The sequence below is a fragment of the Neofelis nebulosa genome, chromosome 17 (assembly GCF_028018385.1).
Source record: "Neofelis nebulosa isolate mNeoNeb1 chromosome 17, mNeoNeb1.pri, whole genome shotgun sequence".
Taxonomy (NCBI): domain Eukaryota; kingdom Metazoa; phylum Chordata; class Mammalia; order Carnivora; family Felidae; genus Neofelis; species Neofelis nebulosa.
Genome location: NC_080798.1, coordinates 9807622 through 9828182, shown reverse-complemented (window position 1 = coordinate 9828182; position 20561 = coordinate 9807622). Strand labels below are relative to the sequence as shown.

Genomic DNA, 20561 nt, shown 5'->3' with positions numbered 1-20561 from the left:
CAGAGAGCCGATGTCTGGCAGTTGTGACAACAACGTCCAGTGACCATCCCTGGCACATTGCTTAAGGCAAGCAATGCCACGTGAGTGGGGGCCACATGGCATCGTCAGCACACCTAAATGTTCTCATGTTCACGACAGGTGGGGGACACTGCATGAAAAAGCATACAGGTATTTATTTTAGACAGAAGCTATTTGATTTGGTGGGAAATACTGTGAATCCTCAAGTCAGGTAAATCTAGGTTTGATTCCCACTTCTGCTCCGGAGCAAAACCATCATCATTCATAACTACTGATGTTAGAAATGCTGTTGGTGAATGTCCAACGGCTCGATTCTACTTTTGGCTGTCCCACTTGCTAGCTCTGTGACCCTGATGCTTTGCACCGCACTTTCCTGATGTGTAAATTGGAGACACGGTTGCACTTGATTCGTAAGAGTGTCGGATTACATGGGTTGGTATGTGCAAAGCAATGAAAACAATCCCTTAGCACAGAGAAAGTGCCATATGTTTGCTTTCATCATGGCTGTTACCACCACAACTGTTACTACAGCTAATAATAACAAAGTTTTTATTTTAGAATTATTATTATATTATATAACCCAGACAAAACCTCTATAAGGTAAGCAATGGCATGAGCCCAATTTGTGGATGGAGAAACCAAGGCCCCGAAAGTCTCACAGCTGGAAAAATGTGGGATGGAGTTCAAATTCCATGTTGTCAGGTTCCAAAGCGCTCTAAGCCACCATGTGACACAGCTTCTTTAGACAGGACCGACTGAGTTCAGGGAATCAGGCTGTACTTCAAGCATGTGGTTGATGATGTCCCCTGAGGTAGAACTTAATTTTATACACAGAGCTTCAACAAGGATGGGCTCAAGCCTGACCCCTAGTGGGTTCCTCAAGAAGAACACATGAGAGTCGGGTTTCCTCCACACCTTCACCAACGCTTGCTGTGTTTTGACATTTTGATGACAGGCATCCCAACAAGTGTAAGATGACATCTCATTGTATTTTTTTTTTCATTTTTAATGTTTATTTTTATTTTTGAGAGAGAGAGTGTGAGCGGGGAAGGGGCAGAGAGAGAGGGAGACGGGGGATCCGAAGAGGGTTCCACGCTGACAGCAGCAAGCCTGATGTGGGGCTCCAACTCACCAACTGTGAGATCATGATTCAAGCTGAAGTCAGACACTCACCGACTGAGCCACCCAGGCGCCCCTCATTGTGGTTTTGATTTGAATTTCCATAATTAGTGATGTTACAACACATTTTCATATACCCATTGGTATGGGTATGTCTTCTTTGGAAAAATGTGTATTCGGGCCGTTTGCCCATTTGTACAGCCATTGTGGAAAACAGTATGCAGTTTCTTCCAAAAAACTAGAAACAGAACTGCCATATGCTCCATCAATCCTACTTCTGGGTGTATATCTATTTTTTTAATGTTTATTTATTCTTGAGACAGAGAGAGACAGAGCATGAACGGGGGAGGGGCAGAGAGAGAGGGAGACACAGAATCGGAAACAGGCTCCAGGCTCCGAGCCATCAGCCCAGAGCCTGACGCGGGGCTCGAACTCACAGACCGCGAGATCGTGACCTGGCTGAAGTCGGACGCTTAACCGACTGCGCCACCCAGGCGCCCCCAGCATTTAAAATTTTTAACAGTGCTGGTCATGCCCCACTGAATTGATGACTGTGACCCACAGCTTTAAAAACTCTCCTCAGAGGGGCGCCTGGGGGGCTCAGTTGGGTAGGTGTCTGACTTTGGCTCAGGTCAGGATCTCATGGTTCATGGGTTCGAGCCCCGCGTCAGGCTCTGTGCCGACAGCTCAGAGCCTGGAGCCTGCTTCGGAATCTGTCTCCCTCTCTCTCTGCCCCTCCCCCACTCACGCTCTGTGTGTGTGTGTGTCTCTCTCTCTCAAACATAAATAAACTTTAAAAATAAATAAACATAAAAAAATAAAATAGTTCACATATCCCAAAAGCTGTTTAGGCTTTTGCTATAATAGTCTGTTTCAGGCTTATGAAAGCCTAAATGCACCTGGGCATAATGGATTTGGTTTGATGTAGATTTGCGTTAGCCCGACCAGGAAATTGTTGGGAAGGCAACCGGCTGCCTTTCTTGGCACAGTAAATAAGGAATATCTGGGTGATTCGTTTGACCCTTGGAGGCAAATTGCCTTTGTGGCAGGATTTCAACATTTTCTTAGGATCCTGAATGCTTAACTAGGAATAGATAAAGGAAAACAAAAAATGAGCTCATCTCAAAAATGTCCCCTAAAAAACTTGCAAGAAGCAAAAAGACCTATTATAAAGAAGTATCTGAACAGGCAAGGATCTGAAAATTCATCAAGGAGTGTTGTTTTTATTAATTTTTTTAAATGTTTATTTTTAGTTTTGACAGAGAGAGAGAGAGAGACAGAGCACGAGCAGGGGAGGGGCAGAGAGAGAGGGAGACACAGAATCAGAAGCAGGCTCCGGGCTCCAAGCCGTCAGCACAGAGCCGGACGCGGGGCTTGAAACTATGAACCGTGAAATCATGACCTGAGCCGAAGTCGGACGCTTAACCGACCGAGCCACCCAGGCGCCCCACGGAGTGTTGTTTTTAATGTAGAGACCTCTATTTTCCCTCTAAGGGACAATGATTTAGAATGACAAAGCAGGGGCGCCTGGGAGGTTCAGTCGGTTGAGCCCTTGACTCTTGATTTCGGCTCAGGTCATGATCCCAGGGTGGTGAGATTGAGCCCCAGGTCAGGGTCATGCTGAACATAGAGCCTGTTTGGGATTCTCTCTTTCTCTCTCTCTCTCTCTCTCTCTCTCTCTCTCTCTCAAAAAACAAGGCCAAATTTAACCCAGTTAGTAAGTAAAAGTGCTGAGGCTACAATAGAAGTTTCCATATAAAAACCCCATCATCCATAATCCACGACCAAAACCCCGAGCTATTTACAGCCAGATCATAGCTCAGAAAAAAACAAGAACAAAAACAAAAAACGTTTTTAAGGAGAGTCCTACCTCCTCCTTTCACAAAAGAAACTGGACATTTATTTCCCCTGGGAACGATTAGACCCTCCTCATGCCCCTCCCAGGAAGTGTCGCCATCAGTCACAATATTTCCAGACCTTGTCCTTGTTATAATTCTGGGTCAGCGAGCACCATTTTCTCCCAAACGCGTCCCCGTCTTCAGTGCATTCGCGGTAGATAAGGCGTCTGTACCAGAAGGGAAACACGCATTTTGCAAAGTCTACAGAGGAGAGAAGCAATCAGGATAAGAAATCTTTCTGTTTTGGGGCGCCTGGGTGGCGCAGTCGGTTAAGCGTCCGACTTCAGCCAGGTCACGATCTCGCGGTCCGTGAGTTCGAGCCCTGCGTCGGGCTCTGGGCTGATGGCTCGGAGCCTGGAGCCTGTTTCCGATTCTGTGTCTCCCTCTCTCTCTGCCCCTCCCCCGTTCATGCTCTGTCTCTCTCTGTCCCAAAAATAAATAAAAAACGTTGAAAAAAAAAAAAAGAAATCTTTCTGTTTTGTACCTCCTCTTTGCCATCACACAGACGCGTGCGCCCACACACACCATTCCGCTCAGCACCATCTACTCTGAAATGTTGGTGGGGGATTGGGGTTTTGCTAAACGTTTTCATTTCAAGGTAACGTGGGTGAAGCCCTCATCATACGTCTTGGGGGCCTTGTGACTTCCACACTGCCAGAGATCTGCACAAACCTTATTTTTGCAATGTAATTGACTGTGGATTCCCTTCTCAGGACCCTCTGGCGGGTCTCCCCAGACTTCAGCCCTGGCGACAAAAGATCACCGCCCTGAGGTGTGCAGAGGCAAGGTACTCACCTTCTTCAGAGCAATACTTCCACTGTCCTTGGTACGTCTTAGTTAGGGAGCACCACTTGTGTTTTGCCTTGAACTTGATGCAGTCATAGAATATCCCACCTCTGTACTGGAATGGAAAGACGCACTTGCCATCTAGAGAAAACAAAGATCCTTCGTCCCTCTCTGGGGGTGTTAGTTGAGATGTTACAAAATTACTTTCATCCTCCCTTGCTTGCACCAGAATCAGAGCCCCTGCCTGAGGTTCTGGTGGGTCACGTAGTAGCAGAGCTGTTGAAACCCCTACCTCGTGTCCCACTTTTCTCCACGGTATAGACACTGTTGGTGGTTTGCTTAGCATTTGACCCTAGTTCCAGAAGTCTATACTAAGGTTAGAAACATAAATTTGAGACTTGTCTGTTAAACAATTTCCCCTCTGTCTTTTTTCTTTACCTTCTCACATACATGCGTGCACACACACACACACACACAGACACACTGTATATAGCCTGGTTTATCTCTATCCACACTTTTCTGCATGTATATATGGATTTTTCTGCATATATATATATATATATATATCTCCATCCATCCATCCATCCATCCAACATATATATAACTATACATAATATATATGTAGGGGTACACATGCACAGATTTTTTGCTCCCTCCCCAAATGAGTCACACTTTATATCCATAATTTATTTTGAGAGAGAGAGAGCACATGCACGAGTAGAGGAGGGGCAGAGAGAGAGGGAGACAGAGAATCTGAAGCAGTCTCTGCACCCTCAGTGCAGACAGAGCCCAATATGGGACTCGAACTCACAAACCATGAGATCATGACCTGACCTGAAATCAAGAGTCAGATGCTCAACTGACTGAGCCACAGATGTCCCCATAACCTGAGTTTCTAACTCAGCATATCACAAAAATCCTTTTCAACATATCCTCTCCCCCCCTTATTTTTAGAACTCCTGGCCTCCATTTAAGACAGCTTCCAGAACTTTATCTAGAATTGAACTCGCTATCTTTCTTGCTTGCTTATATTTGCCCTTATGAATGACAGTCATTCTCTATCCACCCATTGATTCAAGCCAAAAATGTTATCCAACGTATCCTTTTAAAGCTTTGTAGCTCTAGCTCCTTTCTAATGCCAATTCAGAGTCTGTGATACGGATTTTGCCAAATTTATTCAATATTTCCCTTATTCAGATTGTTTATCCTCTGCATACGAAGCTGAGGCAAGCATTCATATATGTAAATCCTTACATATTGAAGCATCTGTTTCTACAGAATGGACTTCCCAAAGCAAGATTATTAGGTTAAAGCACACATGAATTGTTAACACTGCTGGGAGTTGTTTTCTCAAAAGGCAATAGCGACTCATCTTTCCTACCAATGTGCTCTTTCACCCGGATTTTCATTAGCAGGAGGCATTTATACAATTTTAAAACACTTGACTTTAAAACAGATGATTCCTGTCTTCCTTTAAAACAGATGGTGCAGTTGGTGTGCCTCGATGGCTCAGTCAGTTGAGTGTCTGACTCTTGATTTTGGCTTAGGTCATGATCCCAGGGTCATGGGATTGAGCCCCGTGTCAGGCTCTGTACTAAGCGTGGAGCCTGCTTGAGATTCTCTCTCTCTCTCTCTCTCTCTCTCTCTCTCTCTCTCTCTATGTCCCTCTGCCCTTCTCCCATGTGCTCCCGCCCACACTTAAATAAATAAATAAATAAATAAATAAATAAATAAATAACAGATTAAAAAAATAAAATAGATGGTCCAGGGTAACATAAAAAAATATGAAGCCAGGGAGCATCAGAAAAGATTACTTATTATTTGATGCATTCTAGGCTGACACCATGCTATTTATATGGCAATAATTGTGGTTTGTTTAAATATCTGATAATACAAGATGTTTCTCTAGCACTTTTTTGTGTATAATATTCCTCATTACTATTGGGCATTTTTCCTCTGTGAATCTTTTTTTTTTAACGTTTATTTATTTTTGTGACAGAGAGAGACAGAGCATGAACAGGGGAGGGTCAGAGAGAGGGAGACACAGAATCCGAAACAGCCTCCAGGTTCTGAGCTGTCAGCACAGAGCCCGACACGGGGCTCGAACTCACGGACCGTGAGATCATGACCTGAGCCAAAGTCGGTCGCTTAACCGACCAAGCCACCCAGGCGCCCCATCCTCTGTGAATCTTAAAATCGGGTATTTTCTGTTATATTGGCAGAAATTAAAGAGTGCCAGTAAAATGCCAGTAAAGTTCGGGGTGACTCTATTTCTTGTTTTTGTTTCTGTTTACAAATTGCTTATATCAAATTTTATGAAAAGAGAAAAAAGAAATGTTATCAGGAAAAACCCCACTGCTTTCCCTGTTTTTATAAAATTATAAGGAAATGAACTTTCATTGCAAAAATCTTCTGATCAACTTACCTTTGACTTCCGGAAAGTGAGTTATAGTGTCTGAAAAAGAAAATTTGAAGCTGACATTTATTTCCCAATTCTTATGCTTTCCAGTCAAAAACATGGCATGATTCTTCTATTATTTACAACTCGCTTTGTGTTCTTCAATGTGATTTCATCACTTACTTTAAGTCCTGGAGATTTCTTGCTGATATAACTCCAAAGTGCTTTTGGTCATTGATGTAAAATAGAATGACTTCCTTTCCCACCAGTGTCTAGTTTATTCTCACCAGTATAGAGAAAAACAACTTACTACTGTATATCTATCTTATATCCAGCCACTCTCTTCTTGAAGCTAGTAATCTTTCCTAGTTTTCCTAGGCATTCCTATAAAGTACTCATTCATATAAAATAATTGTACTTGTTATTTTCTCTGGTTTACATATTATTTCCTTTTTGCAATGTCACACGTGTTAGATTCCATCATCCCCACAGTGTTCACTAGTACTGGTCACAATAGGCACATCTGAGCTTTGGACAGGGGGAATGACATTGAGGTTAAGAATGTCCATTTCAGGGGCACCTGGGTGGCTCACTCAGTTAAGCGTCTGACTCTTGGTTTCTGCTCTGGTCATGATCTCATGTTTCATGGGATTGAGCCCCACACTGGGCTCTGTGCTGACAGCATGAAGCCTGCTTGGGATTCTCTCTCTCTCTCTCTCTCTCTCTCTCTCTCTCTGTCTCTCTCTCTGCCCTTCCCCTGTTCATTCTCTCTCTCTCTCTCAAAATGAATAAATAAGACTTAAAAAAAGCCCAAAAGAATGTTTATTTCATCATGGTTGATAATAGCTCCACAAATAGAAATTAATCCAAAAGTACCAATCACTAAGGGAATTTAAAAATAAAATACAACTTTAGGGGCACCTGGGTGGTTCAGTCAGTTAAGTGTCTGACACTTGTTCTCAGCTCAGGTCTTGATCTCAGGGTCTTGAGTTCAAGCCCTGTATTGGGCTCCATGCTGAGCATGAAGCCTACTTAAAAAATAATAAAATAAAATAAAATAAAATAAAATAAAATAAAACAAAACAAAATAAAATAAAATAAAATAAAATTTTATAATACCATGCAAGCATTAACAAAGATGAGCATAGAAATAGATAAGAAAACATGTGTACTTCATCTTTAGGTGACAAAAGGCATTCTCTATTTCATTACATCCTTTAAGACTCTATTTTTCCAAAAAAGGAAATCACATTATGAAATTGTATGGGATGAAAACTCAAAAATATAAACAGTAAAATTAACAATAATATTATAATTGCTTTCCTCTTCTTTTTCCTTAACTATTACAACAGGTTTTTTTCATTTCATTTATTTTAGAGAGAGAGAGAAAGCATGCGAGCGAGAGAGAAGGGCAGAGGGAGAGAGAATCTTAAGCAGGCTCCATCTCAGCCCATTTCCTTAACAATTTTTTTAAAGTTTATTTATGTGTTTTTTGAGAGAGAGGGGCACAGGGAGAGAGGAGAGACAGAATCCCAAGTTGGCTCTGGGCCAGTAACAGGCTCTGAGCCACCAGCACAGAGCCTGATGCAGGGTGGGGCTCCATCCCATGAACTGTGGGATCATGACCTGAGTGGAAATCAAGAGTTAGATGCTTAATTGACTGAGCCACTAAGGTACTCCTCCTCAACTATTTTTAACATACATTGTACTATATCTTTTTTTTTTTTTTTTTTTTTTTTTTTTGGTAGGCTTCATGCCCAGCACAAATCCCAGCACAGGGCTCAGACTCACAACCTTGAGATCAAGGCCTGAGCTGAGATCAAGAGTTGGACCCTTAACTGACTGAGCCACTCAGGCACCCCATACTTTATCTTATATATAAAAACATAAAATAGCAGTTTTTCATGAAAAATATAGTTTCTCACCAGGAGAAGAAGCATAATATTCAACGACTTTAAATTTTATTGCCAAATTTCAAAAAAAATTCTAATAAAAGAATTTTGATCAACTCACCTATAGCTGGTAGATTGTCATCTGAAAGACACAATTGTAAACAAATATTTATTTCACTAGATTAACCTTTAAAATAAAACACAAATATTTTACTGAATTATATCCCAGTAAGGATAATATTTTGAAGGAGAGGCATCAAAATTTCAGTGATGCTTATTTTCAGTAGTCATTTCAGTAGTCATAGTCAGTGTCATTGTGGGTGATTTAAAAAACATTTTAAAAAAATGTTTATTTTTCAGAGAGAGACAGAGAGACAGAGCATGAGTCGGGGAGGGGCAGAGAGAGGGAGACACAGAATCTGAAGCAGGCTCCAGGCTCTGAGCTGTCAGCACAGAGCCCGATGGGGGTGCTGAACTCATGGACTGTGAGATCATGACCTGAGCTGAATTCAGACGTTCAATTGACTGAGCCACTCAGGCGCCCCTTATTGTGGGTGATTTAAAATTTTTCCTTTTGCTTTAACTGTATTTTCCAAATAGTGTTAATGAACAGGAACAACAAAAACAATTTCTAAAACAAACAAAGAATCAGGGGTGCCTGGGTGGCTCAGTCAGTTGAGCATCCAACTCTTGATTTTGGCTCAGGTCATGATCTCACCGTTTGTGGATTTGAGCCCCGAGTTGGGCTCTGCACTGATCGCGTGCAGCCTGTTTGGGATTCTCCCTCCCTCTCTCTTTCTCTTTCTCAAAAATAAATAAAATAAAAATTAAAAAAATAAGTAGGCAAAAATAAATGACTTACTTTTTCCATACCTTCCTACAAAACTAAACCACAATATAGGAGGGAAAACATGTTTTACACCTTCACTGTTCTTTTCTGTTTTGTTTTATTCTATTTCTTTTTAGTACTATCTGAAAGGTACCACTGGAAGCAAACATTTACTGATCTGTCCTTGGTTTTTAGAATAAGATCAAATTAGTTTTAGCATCTGTTAAGGAAAGGTCTTTGCAGGTCAAAGTCACAGGTTTGTTATGAGGGTTGAATAAAAACATACATCCGGGCTCTGCACAGTACATGGCACATAGCAAGCATGTACCATATGGCAACTCTTTCATTGCAGAAAGGATTTCTTTCCTTACGATAATCGTTATTATTTTCTCCCTGATGAGGTTCAAGTTTGCAATTAATTTTCACAAACAATAGAGAACTTATATCCACTAGAAACTGCTCCAGAATTCCAGTTTAGGAGACTCTGGTATCGGGCAAGTATTGAAATTACAAGAAATCTCACAGAAAGTGCTAGGGCATTTCATCATAAACGGATTGTCTGTTGTTCGCAGATCTTCAACCGCTCTTTTCTGAGATCGGAACAGAGACAGGATCTCAATGGATGTGTTTTTGCCTGTAACCGTTGAACTGACAACCTGTATAAAACATGAAACTTTTTTTTTTTTTTCTGGGAGCAGGAAACATGGCATAAAGAAGGCGATGCGAGATGACTTACTTTTTCACACCTATCACCAGGAAGGATTCCAGTTGGAGGACACATTCAGAATATAAATTGACAGTGAAGAGATGTGGCTAAAGAAATATGCTTTCTCAAAATCTCTAGCTCAGTTGTCCCCAGCTAGCTGTGTGACTCTGGGGACACGACTCAACCCCTCTGTGCCTCAGATTCTCTTCTATAAAATGAGGGCGCTAATTGTACCTACCTCGTGGGCTTGTTATGAGGACCATATGTATTATGCACATCAAGTACCCAGCACACCATTCGGCTTAACACTAGAAATTCTGTCTGCCCTCCACGGGGGAGAGGACATTGACAATTCTTTTGAGTCTGTGGGAACGTTTCCATAATACAACGGGTTAAAGATTTTTATTTTTTATTTTTATTTTTATTTTTTTAAATTTTTTTTTCAACGTTTTTTTATTTATTTTTGGGACAGAGAGAGACAGAGCATGAACGGGGGAGGGGCAGAGAGAGAGGGAGACACAGAATCGGAAACAGGCTCCAGGCTCCGAGCCATCGGCCCAGAGCCTGACGCGGGGCTCGAACTCACGGGCCGCGAGATCGTGACCTGGCTGAAGTCGGACGCTTAACCGACTGCGCCACCCAGGCGCCCCAACAGGTTAAAGATTTTTAAAAGAAAACCTGATCTAATCATAACAGCAAAGAATTATGGAGAACTCGTGCTGGGAATGTAAAATAGTGCAGCTGCTATGGAAAATGGAAAACAGTAGGGAGGTTGCTCAAAAAATTAAAAATAGAATGGCCATGTGATCTCGCGATCTCATTTCTTTTTTTTTTTTTAACGTTTATTTTTTGAGAGACAGAGAGAGGCAGAGCACAAGTGGGGGAGGGGCAGAGAGAGAGAGGGAGACATAGAATCCAAAGCGGGCTCTGGGCTCTGAGCCATCAGTACAGAGCCCGACGCGCGGGACTCGGGACTCGAACCCACCAGCCATGAGATCATGACCTGAGCTGAGGCTGGAAGGTTAACCGACTGAGCCACCCAGGCACCCCAGGCAACCCTCTTCTCAACCTTGCCCATTCTGGGTGGCATCCCTGGAGTACTGGGGGCAATAAGAATCCTTCTCCTCCTGTTCCAGAGCAGCCGAGGCTCAGAACCTTGTCTGAGGTCACAGATGAAACTCAGGCTGGAGCCAGAGAGGGCAAGTGGTGGTGGCGGGGTGGGGGTGGGGGGGTGGTGGTGGCGAGAGGGACTTTGGAGCCCCTTGCAGGAGGGAGGTGGAATACAGGAGGGTGGGAGGGTGCTCAGCCCTCAGCCAGTAGGGGGCCTCCAGGAGCGCCCGACTATCGTTCCGCCTCACCCCGATAAAAATAATAAAGGCTCTTGCAATGCAACATTCGTATTTTAGTGCAAACCTTTGCTAAGGGGCACCTGGGTGGCTCAGTCGGTTGAGCCTCCCACTCTTGGTTTCGGCTCCGGCCATGGTCTCACGGTTCCGTGTGTTCGAGCCCTGCATCAGGCTCTGTGCCGTCCTCCCCAAAGGGACCCCAGTGTCACCTAATCCCTGAGTGCACCCCAACAGCTCGTAACCGCGGGGAAATTACACTTCGTGCATGGCAGATTTCTAGTCCTGGAATAAGGTCACTCAACCAAGCCCTCTGTGAAGCCTCACCAGGTCAACCACATCTCCGTTCTCATGAGGGGCATGCGGGGAGTGGGGGGAGGGGTCTGCTCGTAGGGCTCATCTGTCTCCTGTCTTCCCACTAGCCAGGAGCATGAATGGAGGCACTCCCGCCACTTAGTGTCTGCACCATCCCGTGTGCCTGGCGGGATCCGAACCACCCATCTCATTCCTTCTAAGATGCTAAAACGCAACGCTTTTACTGGTTCGTCTCTGGAATCAGAGTGCCCCTTATTTCCGATGGCATCTTGCCCGCAGGCCGGGTTGCCGTGGGGACGTGGTCATTGTGCCCACAGTAGCCAATGTAGGTCATTGTGCCTATGACAGTAGCCAAAGGACAGCGTCAACACTTGTAGCCTGTGTGTCAGGGGCTCAAAAGAAACCCCTAGAGACAACCACAGGGCCCTCTTAGCCTCCGGGAAACAGATACTTTCGAAGGGAGATGGACAGTGTGAGTAAACATTTCCAAAGGCTCAGAAGTAGACTTAGCACCACGTTAAATGGAAAGACCAGCTAAGGTGCCCAGAACCGGTGGGTCTTCATTCTTACGCGCATTCTTCTGAGAAGTGTTACAATCACCCAGACTCTGGTGGGCATCCAGACAGTGGGAAAATGTGATGTTGGTAATTCAGGAGGCCCAGCACCAAAAGGGGAGAAATTTTAGGACCGTCTTAGCCAGCTTCTTGTGCTTATGTTTTCTTTTTCTCATGTACCCACAAAAGTGATATCTCATAAAAGAATCCACGTCTGAGACAAAAGTGTTATTCTCCCAGCAGCATAAAACGAACATTCTAACAGATAAGAAAGAGGTGGTGGGGGCCCCCTGAGGTGGCTCAGTCGGTTGAGCATCTGACTTTGGCTCAGGTCATGATCTCGCGGTTTGTGCGTTGGAACTCCACGTCGGGCTCTCTGTTGACAGCTCGGAGCCTGGAGCCTTGCTTTGGATTCTGTGTCTCCCTGTCTCTATCTCTCTCTCTGCACCTCCTCTGCTCACTCTGTGTCTCTTTCTCTCAAAAATAAATAAAAACATTAAAAAAAAAAAAGAAAAGAAAGCAGTGGTCATGGTCACACTGAGGACATCTTGTTCTAAAAAAATATTTATCCATGCTGCATTTGATTTATGTTTCAGGGCAAAGATGTCCTGAAGAATACTTACAAATAGGACATGCAACACCATCATTTTTTTTTTTTTTGCCATTTTGCAAAAACAAAAAAAAATTGTTTCACAACTATGTGTAACTCCCATGAAATGTGTAAGAAATGCATCCATAATGAAGTTTCTTATTGTGTTATTTACAACTGTCGAAGGCCACAGGATTTTGGTAAAGGGTTAAAACAGACTTGCCAAAACTCAGTTCCATTTTCAAAGATGCTAATAAGGCACTTAAAATATTTTAATGCTTATTTATTTTTGAGAGAGAGAGAGAGAGAGACAGAGACAGAGCACGAGCAGGGGAGGGGCAGAGAGAGAGGGAGAGACAGAATCGGAAGTAGGCTCCAGGCTCTGAGCTGTCAGCACAGAGCCCGATGTGGGGCTCGAACCCACAAACTGTGAGATCATGACCTGAGCCGGTCGGGCGCCCAACCGACTGAGCCCCCCAGGCGCCCCAAGACTTGGTTTTTAAATGTCCACCCCGATGCTGGAACATTGCTACTCACCTTCATAGTCTTGACCAAACACACTGTGAAGCCAGCAGACCCAGAGCAGTAAAAACACCACGTGTAGGACCATGTTCCTCCTCTCAGGGACTGCTGGTTGACCAGCTCATCCTCAGGATTTTAGAGTCCCAACCACTGCTCGTCCCTCCTCCTTCTCCTCCCCCTCTTTTTCTCCAGCATCCCCAGACTCCTCCTTCTCTCCTCCTCTTCCTTAAATTTTTTTAAATGTTTATTTTTTTTGACAGAGAGAGAGACAGAGCATGAGTGGGGGAGGGGCAGAGAGAGAGGAAGACACAGAATCCGAAGCAGGCTCCAGGCTCTGAGCCATCAGCACAGAGCCTGACGCAGGGCTCGAACCCATGGGCAGCAAGATCATGACCCGAGCCAAACGAAGTCGGATGCTCAACTGACTGAACCACCCAGGCGCCCCTCCTCTTCCTTGTCGTAAGGTCCCCTTCCCTTCTCAGCCCCCCTCCTCTTTCCCTCTCACTCTTCTTCACCTCCCCCCCCCCCACCTCTCTGCCTCGCATAGAAGGAAATGCAGAAAAAGAAATACACAAGGATTAGGAGAGTCACGACAAGGAATTTCAAGTTGTTTCCACAGCCACAACCATCCAGGACCCAGAAGCAGTATAGACTTATCCAAGTCTTGGCTCTTACATGGGTCTTATATGGGTCTTTGAAAGCCAGGCCCAAGGACTCCACCGGAGAGGCCCAGGGAGGCTGTTTGGAGACATAGATTTGCTCCCGGATACAAGCATCCCTGCGCACGCCCCATGAACCTTTGGTGCGGGATTCTGCTCTCTGGAGGTCCATGGAGATCCACCCAGTGGGCCACTGGGAGGCCAATGGGAGATCTACCCAATGCAATTCTGAGGAATAGGCAATGCCACGTGTACGGGTCCCCTACAGTTCACAGCTCTGAAAAGTAAGACTGAATTCTGAAACACAGGCTCCGACAGTCTCTATTAATATCCTTTTTAGAAAATGTTTATATATATTTTTTTATTTTTTTATTTTTTTTATAATTGTATTTAAAAATTTTTTTTAATGTTTGTTTATTTTTGAGACAGAGAGAGACACAGCATGAACCAGGAGAGGGGCAGAGAGAGAGGGAGACACAGAATCTGAAACAGGCTCCAGGCTCTGAGCCGTCAGCACAGAGCCCGACGCGGGGCTCGAACTCACGGACCGCGAGATCGTGACCTGGCTGAAGTCGGCCGCTTAACCGACTGAGCCACCCAGGCGCCCCTATATATTTATTTATTTATTTTTTTTTAATTTTTTTTTTCAACGTTTATTTATTTTTGGGACAGAGAGAGACAGAGCATGAACGGGGGAGGGACAGAGAGAGAGGGAGACACAGAATCTGAAACAGGCTCCAGGCTCTGAGCCATCAGCCCAGAGCCTGACGCGGGGCTCGAACTCACGGACCGTGAGATCGTGACCTGGCTGAAGTCGGACGCTTAACCGACTGCGCCACCCAGGCGCCCCCCTATATATTTATTTTTGAGAGAGAGAGAGATAGAGAATGAACAGGGGAGGGACCGAGAGAGAGAATCCCAAGCAGGCTCCCAGCTGTAAGCACAGAGCCCAATGCAGGGCTTGAACTCACAAACCATGAGATCATGACCTGAGCCGAAACCAAGAGTCAGACTAACCAACTGAGCCAACCAGGCACCCCTTCATTAATATTTTAAGTTGAAAGTACATCCATCATATTGCCTCCTTTCTACTCATCAGTAAAGACGAGGATTTCCTTTGGAACAAATGACAAAAGAAAGGCTTGACCTCAAATGACAGCCACCAAAATGTCAAGAGCCAGCAAATCAGAGGCTCTTAACTGGTGGCTTCTGCTCTTGCCCAATAGATTTTATGTTCATTTTTCAAAAATTTTAAAGACTTAAAAAAAAGTAATCTCTGCACCCAATGTGGGGCTCCAACTCACAACCCTGAGGTCAAGAGTCACTCGCTCCACCCTCTGAGCCAACCAGGCTGCCCTGGGTGGTTCAGTCGGTTAAGCGTCCGACTTCTGCTCAGGTCATGATCTTGCTGTCCATGGGTTCGAGCCCTGCGTTGGGCTTTGTGCTGACAGCTCCGAGCCTTCAGCCTGGTTCGGATTCTGTGTCTCCCTCTCTCTCTGCCCCTCCCCCCGCTTGTGCTCTCTCACTCTCGCTCTCAAAAATACATAAACATAAAAAAAATAAATGAAATAAAAACCTACTCAAGAGCTTTGAATTCCAATTCTAATTGGGAACAGTTGCTGCTTTTGCTTATTTCTAACACTGGTGTCTGCGTACACTGCTTCCTACAGTCACTTGAGAAAGTTTATCCCCAAATCTTGGATCGACAGATGTTCCCGTGGAACAATGCAGTTGGCATCTGGGGATTCCTATCGGCATCCACACACTTATTTCATGAAAACCACTCTCTCTTCTTCCTGGGACTTGAAACTGTACATTTCCCTCCAAGGAATACTTCCAATCTCGGAGCACAGCAATTTGTCACATCTTCGCCTCTGTTGTACCCGGATAACCATCTCTGCAAGGTGGTGGCAGCCGTGGGTGGTTTTCCCTTTGTGATCCAGGGAGCCAGGAGATACTGTGTCCAGTGTCTTTGTTGTGTATGTAGCCTGCAAACGTGCAATAACCACTTTGTCTCCTTTTTGAAACACCTTTCAGCAAAATATGATAAGGCAGTTCTAGAATATGTTCCACAACATAGTGGTTGGTCTTTGGCTAAGAGTGGTTGGTCTTTTGGCTATTGTTTTGCTAAGAGAGTCGGTACTTTAAAAAAAAAAATTTTTATTATTATGTTTATTGATTTTGAGGGGGGTGGGCAGAGAGAGAGAGGGAGACACAGAATCCGAAGCAGCCTCCAGGCTCCAAGCTGTCAGCACAGAGCCTGACACGGGGCTCGAACTCACAGACAGTGAGCTCATGCCCTGAGTCAAAGTCAGACGCTTAACTGAGTGAGCCACCCAGGCGCCCCTGAAAGTTCTTAATAAATAATTTTTTATACAAAACTAATGGCTTTCCAGATTCTTTCTCTCTCAGGTCTCTCTCTCTTCTCTACCCCTCTCATGCTTTCTCTCTCTCAAAAATAAATTAAAAAAAAAACATTAAAAAAGAGGGTAGATCTCATGTTGAGTGTTCTTACACACAAAGCAAAAACACAAATACAAAAACAAACAGAAAGAGACAGGAGGGAGCTTTTGGAGGTGATGTCATTACCTAGATTGTCGTGATGGTTTCACAGGTATATGCAAATCTCCAAACTTGTAATCGCACAGTAAACTGTGCCCAATTCTACCTCAATAAAGCTGTTAAAAAAATACAAATGCTAATAGGTCTAGGCTGGAACCTGGGAGTCTGTATTCTTAAAAGCTCTCTGGTGATTCCAATACACATTCCTATTTTAAAATAAATAGGTTGAGGGGCATCTGGGTGGCTCAACTCGTTGAGAGTCTGATTTTGGCTCTGGTCATGATCCCAGGGTTGCGGGATCGAGTGCCACGTTGGGCTGCATGGAGCCTGCTTCAGATTCTTTCTCTCTGCCCCTTTCCCCACCACTCATGCATGTGCTCTCTTTCTAAAAAAAATAAAAATTAGGGGCGCCTGGGTGGCGCAGTCGGTTGAGCGTCCGACTTCAGCCAGGTCACGATCTCGCGGTCCGTGAGTTCGAGCCCCGCGTCAGGCTCTGGGCTGATGGCTCGGAGCCTGGAGCCTGTTTCCGATTCTGTGTCTCCCTCTCTCTCTGCCCCTCCCCCGTTCATGCTCTGTCTCTCTCTGTCCCAAAAATAAATAAAAAACGTTGAAAAAAAAAATTTAAAAAAAAAATAAAAATTAAAGGGGTGCCTGGGTGGCTTAGTCGGTTGAGCTTCTGACTTTGGCTCAGGTCATGATCTCGTGGTCCGGGTGAGTTTGAGCCCTGCATTGGGCTCTGTGCTGACAGCTCAGGGCCTGGAGCCTGCTTCAGATTCTGTGTCTCCTTCTTTCTCTACCCCGCCCCCACTCATGCTTTGTCTTTCTCAAAAATAAACATTGAAAAAAATTAGAAAAAAATAAAAACATAAAAATTTAAAAAATAAGGAGCGGTTGAGGAAGAAAGAGAGGCAGGCTGATGGACTAAAAAAAAAGAAAGAGGAGGGGCAGAGCCACATGCACATATTTATGGACACACATAGACACTAACACATACATGCCCATAAGTGTATACATATATATGCATACATAGTGAGACATTCAGGTCAGAATGACACACAGAGAGAGAACAAACCCAGAGACCCAGGGAGATAAAGAAGAGGAAAAAGCAGACAGGGTGGGAAGAAAAAGGGAGAGGGGGAGGAAAGATGGTACAAGAGGTTGGGAGAGAGTGGATCTCCAAGACACAGAGAAAGAAGGACAGATGGAGACAGAGACAGGAAGTAGATGATGGGAAGGAGGCAGAGACAGGAAGTAGATGACAGGAAGGAGGCAGAGACAGGAAGTAGATGATAGGAAGGAGGCAGAGACAGGAAGTAAATGATGGGAAGGAGGCTGTCAAGTCAGGAAACGAAGACCTCAAAGCCTCTTATCTAGAAAACTCCCAAACCTATGCAATGAGAAACTGTCACCAAAATGACAATAAAATGAGATCCCAACCTCAGCTGCTCCAAGTCCCACTGTCCCCGCCTGCTTGCTATATGGCTTTTGGCAAGTCCCTGGGCACATCTGTGCCTCCATTTCCTCATCTGTAAAACCAAGGAGTCCTACCTGTGATCAATTGCAATATTTGGTAAATCTCTATGGTGTCAATCCTGAAAGATACCAGGACAGGGCTGTGGACTTCTTACAGAGTTTTCAGAATTGTAGGATAGAATTTAAAAATGAAAAATTAGGGGCTCCTGGGTGGCTCAGTCGGTTAAGCATCTAACTCTTGATTTTGGCTCAGGTCACAATCTCACCATTCGTGAGTTTGAGCCCCGCGTCAGGCTCCACGCTGACAGTGCTTGAGATTCTCTCTCTCCCTCTGTCTCTGCCCCTCCCCTGTGTGCTCTCTCTCTCTCTCAAAATAAATAAATAAACGTTTAGAGACACCTGGGTGGCTCAGTGGGTTGAGTGACTGGCTTTGGCTCAGATCATGATCTCACTGTTTGTGAGTTCAAGCCCTGCATGGGGCTCTGTGCTGACAGCTCAGAACCTGGAGCCCACTTCAGATTCTGTGTCTCCCTCTCTGTCCGCCCCTCCCCCACTCACTCAAAAACAAATAAACATTAACATAAATAAAACATGAACAAATAAACTTCTTAAAAATGAGGAAAGATTAGATGATGTGTTTCAGAGAGCTGGTGTTTTTGATTCTCCCACGCTTCCTTTCTCACTGGAAAATTCTAGGGCCCTTCGTTTTTCATTATTCAGGTAAAACCTGTCCACTTCCTGGTAGCCTCATATCCAGGGGCACTTTCTTCTCTGTTCATTAATATTCTTGCCCATGACCCCGTCCCTGAAAGATCCCATTAATAAACACATGATTGAATTTTATGGGCCTCATGGATATGCATGAGCTCATCTTGGGGCATCATTAACCATGGGGCTATTTCATCCAAACCACCCTGATTGTAATCACTTGCAGAAAACCCTCTTTGGGGAAGCTGCGGTGTCTTCCTACCGACAGGTTGGGGCCAAAACAGTCGGGCCAGTCCCCAAATAATCCAGAGATTTGGTGAGCAGAACCTTAAAGAGGGCTCGTGGAGACAGCTAGGGCCAAGAAGGACTCTCTCAAAGGTACACCTCAACCTAGAAACTTGGGAGGGGTGTGAGAGGCGGGACCTGGGAGCTCCCACAGCAAGGAAGGAAGGTTTAGAACAGCATTGTCCCCTGGAGAAAATAAAACGTAAGCCATAAATATCATTGTAAGTTTCATAGTAGCCACATTAAAAAAAAGAGTAAGAACAGGTGCAGTTTATTTTAATAATGTATTTCGTTGAACCATGATAGCCAAAATACTATCATTTCACATATGATCAACACACAAAAAAATTAGTGAGATAATCACATTCTTTGCTTTTCCATACTTCATCTTCAGATCCCAGTATTTTATGCTTACAACATGGGGCAATGAGAACTCACCGCATTTCCAGTGCTCAAGAGCCATAGTGGCTGGTGGCCGCCATACTGGAAGGTGCAGTTATGGAGCTCTGTGAAAGAAAGGCCAGGGAAAGTGGGGAAGGAGGCTGTGGGGGCAGATTCCTTTCTCTGTAGAAACTCAAAGGCGTAGGTGAAGCCAGACCGTCTGACCAATGTAATGCTATGGAAGGCTGCCTGTACCCCAACTTTGGGGGAAAAGAGATGGAAGAAAAGAGAACTAACCTGGACAAACTGCCTAGTAAATTCCTGGTAGTCAACTACTATCTTCACGGTCCCATGAATATGTTTTGGCACCATTCCTCTAAGGTAAGGCTCACTCTGCCTGTTTCATGAAGGAGAAAGCTGAGATTCAGAGATCTTCCTGAGGTCCTGTCATTGCTCCCTCCAAAGACAGCCTGAATGCATAATAGAAGAGGTGCATTTGCATGTTTGTGAGGGGGTCTCACACTGAGGTTTTGTTTCACACTTGGAGACATCTGCTGCCAAGGAGCAGAAGGACTCAGTATTTTCAAGCCACACTAAACTCCAAATGCCTAGGCCCATGAGCTCCTATAATTCCCACAATAGCTTCCATAGTTGGATTTTTATCTCCACTTAACAGATGAGAACTTGAAAACTGGAAATTGGAGAGGTGAAATGACCTTCCCAAGGCCACCCAGCAGATAAATGGGAGAGGTGGAGTTTGAACCTGGGTTGGTTGGGTGCCATTCTCTTCTCATGGCTCCATTGTGACATTTTTTGCTGAAGAGAATCAGTGAGTTGAGGCGGTGGGCTAAGCTGCCTCCTGGTGACCTTCTCAGCACCTTCATACTACCTGGTGTGGCTGTTCTCACTTCCCATGTTGGGTGATAGATATTTGTGCCTATGTCCCATCTCTGACTGTTGAAGCCAGAAATAATGTCCACTTCCTCTTAGTAGTTGCCCCAGTTCTATATGGATGGCAAGGTTCTAGAATACTTATTGGATGGATAGACAAAAAGTGGATGGTGGAAGAATGGATGGATGGATAGAAGGATGGAAGGAAGGAAGTCTGGATGAAAAGATGGATGGTGGGTCAAAAGATGGATGGATGGATGGACGGATGGATGGAAGGATGGATGGATGGGTGACAGAAAGATAGATGAAAACAATATTAACAATGTGGAATATTATTAAGCAAGGAAAGCATTTACTAGAAGATAACATTTTCCGAAAAGTTTGGAGGACGATAAATAACAAAAAGTAAAGGAAAGAAGAAAATCAGAACATTTCCAAGATAAGTTTACTTAATGAATTAATTACTGAGAGCCTAGCATGGTGAAGAGAAGACTGGATGTTACTATCATCATCATCAATATTATCAGTCATCACCATCCTTAGCATTAATGGCCAACATTTATTGTGATCTTCCTTTATAGCAGACACCATACTAAGTATTTTATATCTTTTGTTTAATTTGGTCCTTCCAAC

The 20561-nt window shown here is 44.4% G+C and overlaps 1 protein-coding gene across 1 annotated transcript; it reads right to left on the bottom strand.

The window, feature by feature from the left end:
- Positions 1 to 2868: 2868 nt before the first annotated feature.
- Positions 2869 to 13057, bottom strand: BSPH1 (binder of sperm protein homolog 1). Its single transcript, XM_058708922.1, has 3 exons — positions 12985 to 13057; positions 3831 to 3962; positions 2869 to 3236 (listed from the first exon to the last, which is right to left on the bottom strand). Exons 1-3 carry the CDS (start codon positions 13055 to 13057, stop codon positions 3094 to 3096), a joined length of 348 nt encoding a protein of 115 aa, XP_058564905.1. The 3' UTR covers positions 2869 to 3093.
- Positions 13058 to 20561: the final 7504 nt, after the last annotated feature.